The sequence below is a fragment of the Rhinolophus sinicus genome, linkage group LG02 (assembly GCF_036562045.2).
Source record: "Rhinolophus sinicus isolate RSC01 linkage group LG02, ASM3656204v1, whole genome shotgun sequence".
Classification (NCBI taxonomy): Eukaryota; Metazoa; Chordata; class Mammalia; order Chiroptera; family Rhinolophidae; genus Rhinolophus; species Rhinolophus sinicus.
This window is the reverse complement of record NC_133752.1, coordinates 126,158,330-126,172,480: the sequence shown is the minus strand read 5'-3', so window position 1 is coordinate 126,172,480 and position 14,151 is coordinate 126,158,330. Positions and strand designations below refer to the sequence as shown.

The 14,151-nt window shown below is 33.1% G+C and overlaps 1 protein-coding gene across 15 annotated transcripts in view; it reads right to left on the bottom strand.

The window, feature by feature from the left end:
- The window catches only part of PPFIA2 (PTPRF interacting protein alpha 2), a 455,764-nt gene that overhangs the window by 100,256 nt on the left and 341,357 nt on the right, over window positions 1-14,151 (bottom strand). For 8 of the 15 annotated variants that reach the window (XM_074325351.1, XM_074325350.1, XM_074325355.1 and 5 more), the window contains 6 exons: window positions 12,243-12,329; window positions 11,732-11,815; window positions 10,810-10,941; window positions 9,196-9,258; window positions 5,467-5,558; window positions 1,510-1,645 (listed from right to left, as the gene is read on the bottom strand). In XM_074325351.1, coding sequence (XP_074181452.1) covers window positions 1,510-1,645; window positions 5,467-5,558; window positions 9,196-9,258; window positions 10,810-10,941; window positions 11,732-11,815; window positions 12,243-12,329 — 594 coding nt within the window. The remainder of the gene's footprint in view (window positions 1-1,509; window positions 1,646-5,466; window positions 5,559-9,195; window positions 9,259-10,809; window positions 10,942-11,731; window positions 11,816-12,242; window positions 12,330-14,151) is intronic. The other 7 variants (XM_074325357.1, XM_074325362.1, XM_074325356.1 and 4 more) reach the window with 1 other exon arrangement.

Below are 14,151 nucleotides of genomic sequence, written 5' to 3'. Positions count from 1 at the left end.
TGGGAGGTACTTACTGTCAGCATAAATATCAAGATTTTGATAGAAATACAGGTGATAAACATCTTCATGGTTTCTAGTTCAACCCCAAATCAAGGTAACAATTATTTAAAGCATTTATTCTTGCTTCCAAATTAATGGTTTCCATTGACTTGTACTAAAGCATTCCCATTTCGTGTACTAAGTATAATTACTCCTACCTACACTTTCTTATTATAGACTGAGACTACAAATATTATCTATCCTATGTCATTTACAGAGTTTCTAACAAATTATTATTAAAAAATATTGCAAAGTTATTTAATTTCATCTCTACTTCTCTGGTCACTTAAACACCTCATTAATGTTTTTAAAGCCCAAGACATAAAAATTTACATAGCTATGTTTTTAATTGATATAAATCATTATATGAATGAAAAGTCTTAAGTAACCAACAGACCAGTGTTTTTCAAGCTGTAATCTGAAAGTATGAGAAATTTGGGAGATCCTAGAGTCTTCTGCTTTTTAAGAAAATGTTTTTCATTTTTGTGATGATGTAAAATAATTTTGGAGGGAACCACATGCTATCGCCTTGTGTATTTATTTAAGATTTGAGGACCTAAATTAGCATTTGTGTTACAAATTATTTTGGGACTAACAGCACTAATTTAGTTGTCACATAAAAATGAGAAAATAACTAATATGAACTGAATTTATTCTTCATTTGTTCATTTATTTGTTTTTCCATTCAAAAGATACTGAATGCCTACTGGGAGGGATTAATTTATACATGACACATAGGTAGGTGCCATTTAAAAACTATAGGGTGTTAAGAGCCTGTGTGCAAATAAAGACAAGTAGGTTATGTGGTATTTTGGACACATAAAAGTGATTGGAAAGAGCAAAATATACTTAGGCCACAAAAGAAATATATTACTTCATTATAAAATGAAACTATATACTTAACATGTATAGCTTACAAATTTTAAGTTATTGAGTGAATGAAAGGCTGGCACTGTAGTTGATCATGAACAGTTCTCTACAAACACTTCAACATCTATGTACATTTTCCTCGGTGTTTTTAAAATAGCGATTATATTTCATTTTAATTAACAATATGAATGTCGTTGCTTCGGTGCCCAAGAAAACCAAAAATCCATTTGTTTGGCAATATAGCATAATGGATAAATGCATGAATTGGAACACATACAAACATAGGCTCGTGTTTTGATTTTATTCCTGGCTGTGTTTATTGAACACTTAAAATTTCTGGGCTTCAATCTTTTCATGTCTGAAATTAGTATCAAAATAGTACCCAATTCATAAAGTTATGTGAATAAACACATGGGAAATGGTTAGTTTAACTTTTGGCACATAGTAGGGTTTTTATGTTATAGTTTTAAAAATGTGTCCTATGTCACACTTCAAACTAATAAAAATGCTAGTATTTGAATTATCTCAGTATTAAAATTCTATCCAAAATGGAATAATGTTTACTTAAAACCATAAGAGACTGGAAATGAAAAGTTTCACCTTTGGCTCATCTCTTCGCACACCCATGCGGCCTCTCCTTGGTCTTCTTATTACTTTAGTTGCTCTATAGTCAGACTGGCTGTCCACTAGGGATCCAACTGAATACCGCAACTCAGCTGAGGTATCTAGATGAGTCCTGAAAAAAAGGAAAAATATTAAACATACCCAATCTCCAAAATTAACTTACCAGCGAATCACTATTGACTGCTTAATTGGCAGGAAAGCATAAACCCTCAAGGAAATATACACTTCAAGAAAGAAAACTGATGGATTGCCATGACTCTTTGAGGTCTCTTCAAAGGCTTCTGTCAGAAATTCCATTCTCAGGTTCATTCCTGAAGGGTGAGTGCACTTTCTCTTTTTAGAATACAAGAAGCCTTTCAGTTCACTAATTATCATTTTCAAATGCAGTAGTACAATAAAACATGTTAAGATTGATAACCAAGATCCATTGGCTTAAATTCTGGCAATTCTATTTAGTTTGAGCTGTTTAGTGGATATCCCAATAAGTGCTTTTTGTGACTGTATTTGTTTTAACCTAACAGTGTAAGTTTTGGGGGTACCTGAATTCATTACTTTGCAATTATTTATTTTCAATTTAGGAATTAAACAAAATGCCTAAAATCAGATTAACCCAAGGTTAATAATCTTATTTTTTAATAAAATAGGATATGCCACCAAAACAATTTTTGAGCTTTTAATAAGGGCTTTATTGTGAATTAATCATATAAAAAACTAATCAACAAGGCCACATGCAAAAATGGTACAAACTTCAGTTTTCATCTATTTGGCAGAGCATATAAGTTTCATGAAGACAAATACATTTTAGTCACCATTATATGCTGAAGAAGGTATTGTTAGCATGTAGCAAGCACAATAATCTAGCTCAGAACATTCTAGGTGCCTTTTATCTGGCTGCTTAGGGTAATGTCTCTTTGGGCATCAGAATAGCGTGTCTAAAATTATAACTCATAATCCTAGAAGTACTGTTTTTTGTTTTATCTCTCAACTCCAGTTTATTTATTAAAACATGAAACAAAACACAGGTCTGGTCCCACTGATAACTTGCTTAAAACTCAATGTCCTTACCAGGCTACAATTTGGGCCCTTTTCACTTTCCAGCTTCCCTTCCAGTTACTCTCAGTCTTCCCCTTTCCATCTCCCTGTACTGACCTTCTTTCTTTCTTTCTTTTTAATTAAAATTTATTGGGGTGACATTTGTTAGTAAAGTGATATGTAGATGATATATTACAGAACTGTACACTTGAAACCTATGACATTCTTTCAATTATTTCAATAACTCACACTTTCTTTCACTTCTGGCCCTTTGAAAACAGTCTCTTCTTACATTTATATGCTTAACAGTCTTAAAATCTCAGTTTAAAGTCCCATTGTTATATACTATTCTCGCTCCCCATATTCCTTTCATTAAAACGGTCCTCTAACTATTTATGCCTGTATCTTCCCACTGGAACATGTCTTCTTCATCACCATCACCAGTATGTCCACTGCTCCAGTGTCTGGCAAGTAGAAAGTTCTTGAAATAACAAAAGATCTGAGCCAACACCAATTGTAGAAGAATCCATTACTTGTACTTTATCTAGAAAAGTTACTGCTCACCTCTTTCCTTTTATTCAAGTCTGTAAGTTAGTTCTCTGACAGAAGTCAAAGGTAATATTTCTATACATTCAATTTTTAATCATTTTTGTGTACATTATTTTCAGAGGCACTTGGAGGTCTAGGTTACAAGTTCATCTACATTCACTGATTTGTTTAGACAAGGAACCACGTAGTTTTCCCTCCTGAATCTCCTGAGACTCTTGTGCATAATTTCCCGAAAGAACTTCTATAGGAAGTCACATATGAATTTCTCTTAGAGTAAACCTGTTAGTCATCCCTCTGTTTCTGGAATGTCCTCCGTCATCCTTCCTAATAATCCACATCCTACCCTTTCTTCAGAGTTCAGCCAAATCAGGCCATCTCCAGACACTCTGGAACTTATTTTACTTTCTTCTCAGGTGAGATACTAGTAGAGGATATGAGTTATTGATATTCCCTAACTTTTAGTTCATCTCTTCCTAACTCCTTACCTGTAAGATCAAACACAAGTAGATGAAGTTCTCAAGCACTATGTTTTCATTACTTAATTCCGTGCACTCAGAAGCATGGGTGTTCAATAAATAATTGCTTTTAATAAATATTCAGTTTTTCTGTAACATTATAAATTCCATAAGTTTAGCTATCTTAATTAATACTTCCTAGAATACTTTATACTTAAGATGTGTTTATGGTTTACAAAACTCTCTTTGCTTACTTGTCTCATTTTATCTGCAAAGTAAGCTTGGGAGACAAATAGTATTTTTTATATAATTCAGGTAAAATATATAAAAATTAGAATCTTAAGGAAATGAGTGTTCCAAAATCAAACAGCTACAACTGTATGTCTGAGACCTAGGTATGTAAGTCTTATTATGCTTGTTCTAGTGTTGTTTCTACTACAGTCCACTGCGTCAGAGAAAAATTGTTGTGTGTGTAGTTCCTTTACTGTGGATAAAGGTCACATTATTAGGTGGCTCGTGTGACTCACTGTGGCGATGAATGCTTAGATAACATTCCACAACTCCTCATTTCTGTAACTGCAGGTCAAAAAGATAATGAAATGGCCATTTGGTCCTAGTAAAATATCTTTAATTTGTTGACTGAATAATGCTCATTCTATGTATTTACTCCTTTGATATTCTATCAGCTCTTTTTCTCCTTCTTCATCATCATCACCATCATCATAATCACCATGTGAACACATTCAGTTCAGATACATGTTGGAATAAATCTTTTAAAAATTATAATGTGCATGATTTTCTAAATTAAAGACCTGCATGTTTAAAAAAAATTGGATGTTTTTATGACTGCAGAACTCTGTTTTTTAAACTAAACTGAAGATAGAAACACTCAAAATAATGAGTGTTTCTTTAATACTTACACTGAAAATATAAGCTCCTTTAGGAATTTTTGTTGTTTAATTTGGATTTTTCATCTGAGCTTTACCAGATATTCATCTATTCATTCAACAATATCTATTGAGAGCATACTACATGGAAGTTTTGTTTTTGTTTAATGCTGAGATTATAGCAATTAAAAAGACAACAATTCCAGCCCTTGTGGAGCTAATATTCTTCAGATAAGCATCAGACCACGAGAAATGAACTTCTAGAAATCTATGGTGGTCAAAGTTTGTAAATAGCTGATATCATTGTATTGCCTAAGAAATAAATGATCAAATGAGTGAGTCCTTCTAGGGTTTCTTATCAACTTCCAACAGAAGGCTCTAAGTAGCAAAGAAGAGTATATGTGAATCTGAAATAAAATTATCTATCTATCTATTTATCTATCTACCTATCTACAGAGTAAACAATCATCTAATTTATTCTTTTTTTAAGATGAAGTATTGAGTCAAAATAGATGAGTTATGGCTAAATTTATTTGAATATTTTTAACATGTATAATTTCTTCTTACCTCTTTATTTTTAATTACTGTACCAATATAAGTATATGTTAAGTGACCATAGTCAGTGATATTTCTTCAGTAACAAGAGTATTGAAAATATTTCTAACTGTAGAGAAAATGACTGATACTTCTTCCTGGAATGAGATGTAACCTCCTTATACACAGTTCCATTTCTTCAATTAAGGTTCTTTACATGTACTTTTATCTATATAATTAAATGTGGAATATTAAAGGTAGTAATTTAAATTTTTATTGCATATCTGCAGCAAGGATTTCTAAATTAGAGAATTATTTTTGAGTGTAAAAACTGTCAATTGATAACGAGTCAAAATAGGACAATTACGGCTGAGCAATAGGAGATACTTCTTTATTTTATTTGAGGACTTATGATCCATAAGGGCGTTAATATTGATTTTTTGTGACCTGTAGATAAGCTTTTAATTTAATGTTACCTTGATATTGTGGGTTCAATTAAAGAGCCAGTTCTCATTTTCAATTGGTCAAGTTCAGATCTCAGCTTTTCAATTTCTTCTGCTAATCTTTCCTAAAAATCAAAGAAGTGTTACTCAAATGGTATGCAAATGCCAGTAATACCAACACTCAATTATGATAAATCAAGCTACCAAGTTTAGTGACTTTTTAAAAATGAGAAACTGATGGATATAATTTTATGAAAGATTATTAGACATGGGAGCAAAATATGCCTGATTTTCCCCCTTGTAATGAAAATGTGAACAGCAAAATCAATAAAAATTTATCTACGTTCCCTGGCATTCACTAATCCTATATTTCTGCAAACATATGAGAATACTAAGGTCATGACCTTTATGTATATACTTTTATCACTTCAACATGCAGAGTAGAAATCACAGCCATTTTGAGAAAATAAAGAAAAGGCCTTATTTATGCAGTAAGTGAAGAATTTCTATTATTCTAAAAGGGTTGAAGGACACATAGGTGAAGGAGAAAGAAGATAAAATTAAAAGGAGAAGGAAAAAAATCATAACCTAATATGAGTTAGAATTATTAGTTTGATATTGGTACAATTATTTGTGTAGCTGATAATTTTCTCAGATTGGCATTATCAATTTTAGTTTGTAAATTAATGAAGATAAGGGTTGTTTTATAGCCAGCCCTAAAATGCTCATGTAAGCACTTAATTTTTTTTTCTGATTAAAATTTTTATAGCATTATAAATATTCTCTGGCTTTTATATTGCTGTTTCTTTCCCTCTCCAAGTGGCCCATGCTAGCAATTTTATTTGACTCATACTTCTTTTCTCATCACACTTTTTTTTTCAATGTAACCTTTGTAATGTCTCTCTCATCTGCCCTTTTTATTCTTAATACAACCATCCTACTCTATGTCCTTTTCACCTCTTTCCTGAATTCTTTACCAGCTTCCCCAGAGGTGGTGCTCCCTTTAATCTTTTCCCTACATATTCTTTTGCTAGATGTATCAATTAAAAAAAATGTATGATCAAATGAATCCTTTGCTTAAAAATATTCAACAGTTTCTTACTGTATTTATTAATCCATTTGTTATTTCCACAAATATGCATTAAGCACCCCTTGTGTGCTTGGCACTTAAGATATAGTAATGAAGTAACAAATTTCCTGCTCTCATGTAATTTACAATCTAGTAGAAAAGGCAATAAACAAATAGCGTCTTAAGAATGCTGGTAAGGAGAAACTAGGAGAATCATGGAAGGACTCTCCAATAAAGTGATATTTGAGTAAGGACATGGAGAGAAGAAACGAGTTAAAAAAATGGGACTATCTTAGGAAAAGGCATGGCAGATAGAAGAGACAGCAAGTGCACATGCCTCTTAGTGGGTGTATGTTTGGTGAAGTAGAGAACAAAGGGCCAGTGAGGCTGGAATGGAGACGTTAACGAGGAAGGCAGATAGGGGTTGGATTTAGAAAAGTGTGGTTTCAGGGTTTCGGAAGGGTAATCCTGTAAGGCCTTGTACCCCTTTAGAGCTTTTGGTTTTTACTCTGAGTGACACAGGAAATGGCTGGAGGATTTTTGAGCTGAGAAGTGGCATGACCATTCAGACAGCTGTGAAATGGAATGCTGAATGGGATGGGGAGGACATAAAATTATTAGTGGTCTTCCAAAAAACACAGACAAGTGACTTATAGCTTAGACAACAATGGTGCTAGGGAGACAATGGCTGGAATTTGGTTATATTTTGAAGATAAAACTAATAGAACTTGTCATTAGACTGAACGTGGGGTATGACATAAAGAGAGGGGTTAAGAAGGACTCCGAAATTTTGAACCTGAGTAACTAAGAGAAAGATGTTGTAATTTACTGAGAAGACTGCTGGTGGTAGTGCTCAGGTGAGGGGGTGCCAGTATTGGTGGGGTGGGGAGGGTACTGACTTGTTAAATTTGAGATGCCTAAGTGTCCAAACAGAGATACTAAGTTGGCTCTTGAAAACATGAACTCCTTCAGAGGAGAGGACCCAGTAGGTGATCTAAATTTAGAAGTGCTCAATTTAAATATGGTATTTAAACCCATAAGATCATGTGTTCACCAGGGACTGAATGTAGAGAAGAAATCCGAGGACAGTCCTAAGAACTTCACGATGATATACAAAACCACTGAAAGCAGAGGCTGAGTGTACAGGGGATTTTGCTGATAATGGACTCTAAGTTATAGACAACTGAGTGGAAAATTAAGGAGTTATAGGAAATGTGGTGAGATGACGAAGTGGGTTTAGCTGTATGAGATGATATTCAGAAATGAAGTATGACCTAGGCTTTGCTTTTTTTGGCAATTGCCATGAACAAGGATGTGAGCATGGAATGATTAGTACTGCTGGTTGCTTAGGCAGATTGTTGATGCTACGAGGCTTGGGTAGGTGGGGGGTGGGGATGGGTTCTGGGGATCTCGCCAGGAGAACACGGAATTTTGGATAACATAATCTTGCATAACAGGATCAAGTCCAAAACTCACAATCTGGTCAAAATCTAGTTCTTTACAAATATACCAGTCACAGCAAACTTCTGGTGATACAGCAAATCAACTGTTTTTGTTTTCTCTGTGCTATTACATAGGCTCTGTCCTCTGCCCTACCCTTCTCTATTTAAGGTCATATCTGCCTTCAAGAGCCTGATGAAATGTCATCTCCCCCATGAATTCTCTTCAAAGAGAATTCAGTGTTATCTTCTAAATGCCGCAAAACATTGCTCTAGTAGATCTATCTTTCGGGAGATGGTGTATACACTGACCGTGGGACCAAATAGTTATTTTAAAATTAACATCATAATATATAACATTCAGTAGGGGTGAATGTACAATTGTTCACTCTTCTTCATTCTTTTATTTTTTCCAGTACCTTCCATATGTTGCACTGTTGCTCCTTCCTTCCTTCTTCCTTCCTTCCTTCCTTCCTTCCTTCCTTCCTTCCTTCCTTCCTTCCTTCCTTCCATTTTTCTTTCCCTCCCTCTTCCCCCCTTTTTTTCTCTCCCTTCTCTCTTTCCATACCTTCCATATTCAAGCACCTCAGTCATGCTACATGCATTGTATCTGAAAGGCCTGCAACAACACTGTCCTACCTTTCCATAAAGTTTTAGTCAAGTCTCACCTCCCTGAAGCACTAATGTATGGTAAACTCTCCTACCTGTAGTTCTTATTGCTTATTTCATTCATTTGACACTTGGCATCGGCTATCCTGCAACTGATTGCTTTGTCAAAGTTGTGATCTTTCTCTTCAGTTAGATTTTTCAGCTATTTTGGAACTAGGACTATGTTTAAAAATATATAACTTAGCACAATTCTTATCGATATTAGGTATTTAATACATTTCTGCTAAAACGTATCTAAAATTAGACACAAATTAGTACACATATTTTAATTCCATTTATATAAAGCACAAAGAAGTCAACATTTTTTTCTGTAAGAAGTCAAAATAGTGATTACCCTTTATTATAAGAGTAGTGATTGCATGTTAATCAGAGGGGGTTTTTCACAGTGTTGATATTTAGTGTGTTTTGCTTGTGAAAATTCATCAGACTCTCCCTATGTATGAACAGTTTTTGTATATATATTTTAAAAGCTACATTGTTTTAAAACACAACATCCTAAAATTATTTCTTATCAAATGTATTTTGCAACAAAACATTCACCAGTGCAAAACAGAAAAATGGGCAAACTGTAAGTTTCCATGATACCTTATCATGTAAAGATTCTTCCAGATTCTTTCTGAAAGTTTCAGATTCTTGAATTAAAACATTCTACAGAGAGGGGAAAAACAAACAAACAAATAATTAAAAAACTAAACAGAAAATAATTAAGTATGTGGACTTATTTTTTTCATCACTCCAGAATTGTCTTTGATTTCTTCCTTGGAGTGACTATTTCTTGATTTCAACATAATCTGCAAACATGACACCTTAACATTTTGAGAAGTATGTAATTTAAATGGGATACATTATTTTGTAACACTGGAATTGACAAATGGAATTAATATCATCTTTCAAGCTATTTCAGCTTGCCTCTTCTCAGTCTTTTAAAAATTTGAAATAATTAGGTTACTCTTCAAATGAGAAACAATGATTTATAAGCTAAATCTCAATCAGAGGTGTTATTGATAAAGAATTCAGAAGGAGTGATTTCTATTACCTGAAGATAGAAAAAAATGATCAGATCATATTCTTAAAAGTTCAATTTCTGGACTTCTATTTCAAATACGAAATTAACAATTTCTATGATGGTTAAATTATTAAAGAAATAAAAATAAAATTTCAGCTTTTTAAAAAACTAATGTTACATATCATGGCTTGTGGAAATAAGCTGTATCATAGATATTTTTAAAAATCCTTGCGGTAAAAGTATCACTGTTGTAAAATCTTTTATAATTTTCTTATGGTAATACAAAGCATAACTTAAGATAATGCATTCTTTTCAAATTTAAACTAAGAGTGTAGTAATTGGCATAGTGGCCATGCATTTAGAGTTAAATTGAAAGAAGTCATGCCTTATGACTTCCTAATGGGTAAATTAATAAAAATACCCTAACATTTCATTGAAATCATTTTCCTATTTTGGTTTATTGTATGGAACAGAGGAAAATATCTAGCTTGTGTAATGATTGGCATTTTAATCTACATTTCCAACGTGATTTGTACACCTGAGTTTTTGCCCCTCCCTTAGTTTATAGTCTGGGATTTGTAACCAGCTCACATAACTCTTGCTGGTCTGGTAGCTCCTGACTGTCAGCGAGACATATACAATTGTGAATGAAATTTCAGCCTGCACAGGAAAGCTTTTTTTGAAACAATGCAGCTGAAAATATTGCATTCCTAAATTCTGGAGTGGGATCGACACTATTAGTGATATAAACTCACATTTTGGCTTTTAGACTAATAGAAGATTCAGTTACTTGAAACATTTGCATAGTTTCAAACAAGCCTCCTGCATACCCCAAAATATTTATTTTTGTCTTATCATTCTTTTTTTTACACACCAAAGGATAAATGAAATATTTTCATCACAAATGCGCAGTTTGTTTTAATACATTGTTTTATATGATTATGCTAATATGCACAATTTATATATAATGAAGTATTTTTTATTCATTTAAAAATTGATCTTATACATTTTTACAGAAACCATTCACTTCTAAGAATATAACAGGCTGTTTGTTTGTTTGTTTGTTTGTTTGTTTGTTTGTTTTAAGGAAAGTAAATGGATCATCTGACCAATACAATGATTTAAGGTAGATAACAAACATGATCGTAAGAGCTTTGCTAAATGTTCATGAGATTCCTCTTCTGTCACTTTACCTTCTCTTCCAGAGCTGCCATTCTTTCCTTTAAGTGGAGTTGTAAGCGTTCATTGGATTCCGTAAGAAGTCTGTCCACAGTATCTGATAACCTTTTGTTATGCTCCTCATTCATTTTCTCTCTTTGCCTTGCCTTACATTCAAGAAAAAAATAATACATTTGACATAAAAATCATTTTAAAAAGTATTTGGGTTTGTTTTTATATATTTTTTTCTAGTTTTAAAATTGAATTTATTTTATATCTGATTGTATTGCTAGAAATTTTTTTTCTTTAAAATGCACGGAGCATATCCATAACATTTTAAATGCATAATCAGGAAAGACGTGTTTTTTTCGTAGCCTCTTCAACACTTGTTATTAACTTGTCTTACTGATAATAGCTATTCTAACAGGTGTGAGGTGCTATCTTATTGTGGTTTTGATTTGCATTCCCCTGACTTTGGGTGGTTAACACACAATGCAATATATAGGTGATACACAGAGAGTGCCAGAAAAATGTATACACATTTTAAGAAAGGAAAAAACTGTATTAAAATTGTAATACTCAATATATACAGATAACAAAAGATGAAAACGTGGCTCAAGCAGTAGTTTGCCATAATCAGAAGTGTCTGGACGCTGATGGTAACCACTTTGAGCACCTCTTGTAATTGCAGAAGTCAAATGTGACTTGTATTCATCTTTTGTTTTTGGTATATATTGAGCACTACAATTTTAACAGTTTCTTCCATTCTTAAAATGTGTATACATATTTTTGGCACCCTCTGTATTATAGAATTGTACACTTGAAACCTATAACATTTTACTAACGAATGTCACCCCGTTAAATGTAATATTTTTTTTAAAAAGACATTCATTTCTTATATATAGACTATAAATCTGTAAACTGATAATTGAGGGGAGCAGTTCTTAATATACACACCCTTTGAAGTTCTTGATTTTTCTCTTCAAGTTGACCTTCTAGATGTCGCATACGTTCTTCAATGTTTCCATGTCTCTCTTCAGCCTGTTAAGAAATATGAAAAATGGACCTGACATGTAAGATTTGATTACCACATTTCCTCTAGATAAATTGAAATAAAATGTAAAGCAAGCTACTACCAACCGCAAATGTAGTTTTCAAAAAATAAACTTTCTTTAAACAGGCAGCTGAACAGCATTGCTTGAAATGTGTCAGCTACAAAGGCCTGTTACATCCAAGCATCAGCAAAATATTGGAGTTATTTATGAGCAATGAAATCAGCCAAATGTAACATGCAGACTGTGCATGGTTTGAACACAAACCTGCCATTGTCCAATCTTAAGCTCCTGAAGCACTGAATTGCACAGATGGTTGATTATCAATAAATAAAAGTAACAGAATTTTTATAAATGAAAAGAAAAACTTAGATGGATTCTATTTAGCAATAGAAAGTAAAGTCCAGTAGGACTACCTTCCTACGTATGGAGATCATTTCTTGTAGTTTAGCTTCCATAACATATTGATAATCATCTGATGAGGTAGAAGAGGTTGGATCAGACTAACAAGTCAAGGAAAAGGAGAGGGACAAAATTGAAAAATCAGAACTAAAGACACTGACACTGAACAGAACATAGCACAGAATGCTTAAAAGAAAAGTGTGACAGCAAATTTAATACTTTAACAGACAGAATTTTATGTGGAAAAAACTACACCAGTATCTGGTGAACGTGATGCAGTTAATGGTTATAGTTGAAAAACAATGATAGGCTCAAATAAAAAGCTACCACCCTAAGGTATGGAAGGTTAGTGATGGCTGGCGATGAAAGACTATTACAGAATGAATTAAAGCAACTCGGAAAGAGTCATGTAATAATTGGAATTATGAGAAAGCAAACACTAGAATATGTCTTTGACAGACTGTTGAAAGTTTTGTATTTTGGTTTGCTTGTTTATCACAGTACTGAAAAATAATGGAAACAATGTACCTCAGTGTTGAGGACTATGCTATGGCAATGACTCAGGTGAAATAAATTTGGAATAAAATTTAGTATAACCACAACTCTGTAGAAATCAGAGAAAATGCTAAGGCACAGAGTTAATTATTATTAGTATTCTCCAATTAGAGCAGGATTGAGTTTCCTCAGCAACAGTAGCAAATTTACAACACAAGTTCTTTTTTAATACATTATGGCTGTAGGTCTTGAACTTTAGAACTTATTCTCAGGTACAGTCTTAATTTGAAATTTTAAATGAATGCGATAAAAGTCCTTAAATGATTGAGGTGATAATAATGCTTGTGAGGGCAAGAAAACGTATTTGTGAACCCTCCTGAATGACACTAGTGACCACTCCAAAATTGTTTCTGCTTTGGTTTGTTGCTGTGGAAACAAACTACTGCCCTAAACAGAACAGGCAGCATATTGCCTTTTTGAGCTAAAGTTTCCCCAGTGCCAAGGTTAGTTACATGTTTTGGAGGTGGCTGTCAGGTTACCACAGACACAGAGTGTTCAGCACATGTGACATTGCGGATGGCTGAATTGTATTAGCATGTTATGCACAGATTACAGGTACAGTTATATCAACATTTCAATCACAATTACAAGTTAAGTAATTATAACATCAAAAGTATCCTAAGTCAGGACTACAAAATTTAACTCCAGAGCATATGCTATTACATTTTATAAGTTTATTCTAAAACAGTGAAACTATGTAAATGTAGAGCTATACATAAATACATCATGTAATACCTGAAAAGAAATAGTACCCTGCTCATGTATTGGTCCATATGTATTTGTACTATTTTATGTACCAATTTCCAACTGAATCTATGAAATAACAGTTAACATTTAACTGGTATGCTTATGCAAGTTGTAGCTCAACATTTACATTTTATAAGATTTTCCTTCTGATACTTCATAAATGGGGGAAATAATAAAGACATAAAATAGCTCATTTTTCTCCTCAAATTTCCAAGCAGAAGCATCACAGAAAGCTGCCATAGTACTCAATTACCATAAGATGGTTTTGTGATAGCTTTTAAAACTTAAAATTCAATTAAGAATACAGTAAGCAAGTCAAAATGTTGAAATTATGTAATCTAAATTCATAAGGTTATCTATAATCTCTCAGAAGTATAATTTAAAGGCAGTTAGTGGTATGAAAACTTATCAGGTGACTGATTCAAGGCAGTCAAGACATAAATATTTCAATTTCTAAAACCGCTTCTTCAAAAATACAAGTAAAGTCCAGGAAGTCTTTCAAGGTCCTTAAAAAACTTCTACCTGTTTCCATCTTAACTGGTGAAAAGACACCAAACATCATGAAAATTCACTTCAGAGAATGAACAAGAATTTTGTCATGTTTAAATTACTATGTCATTG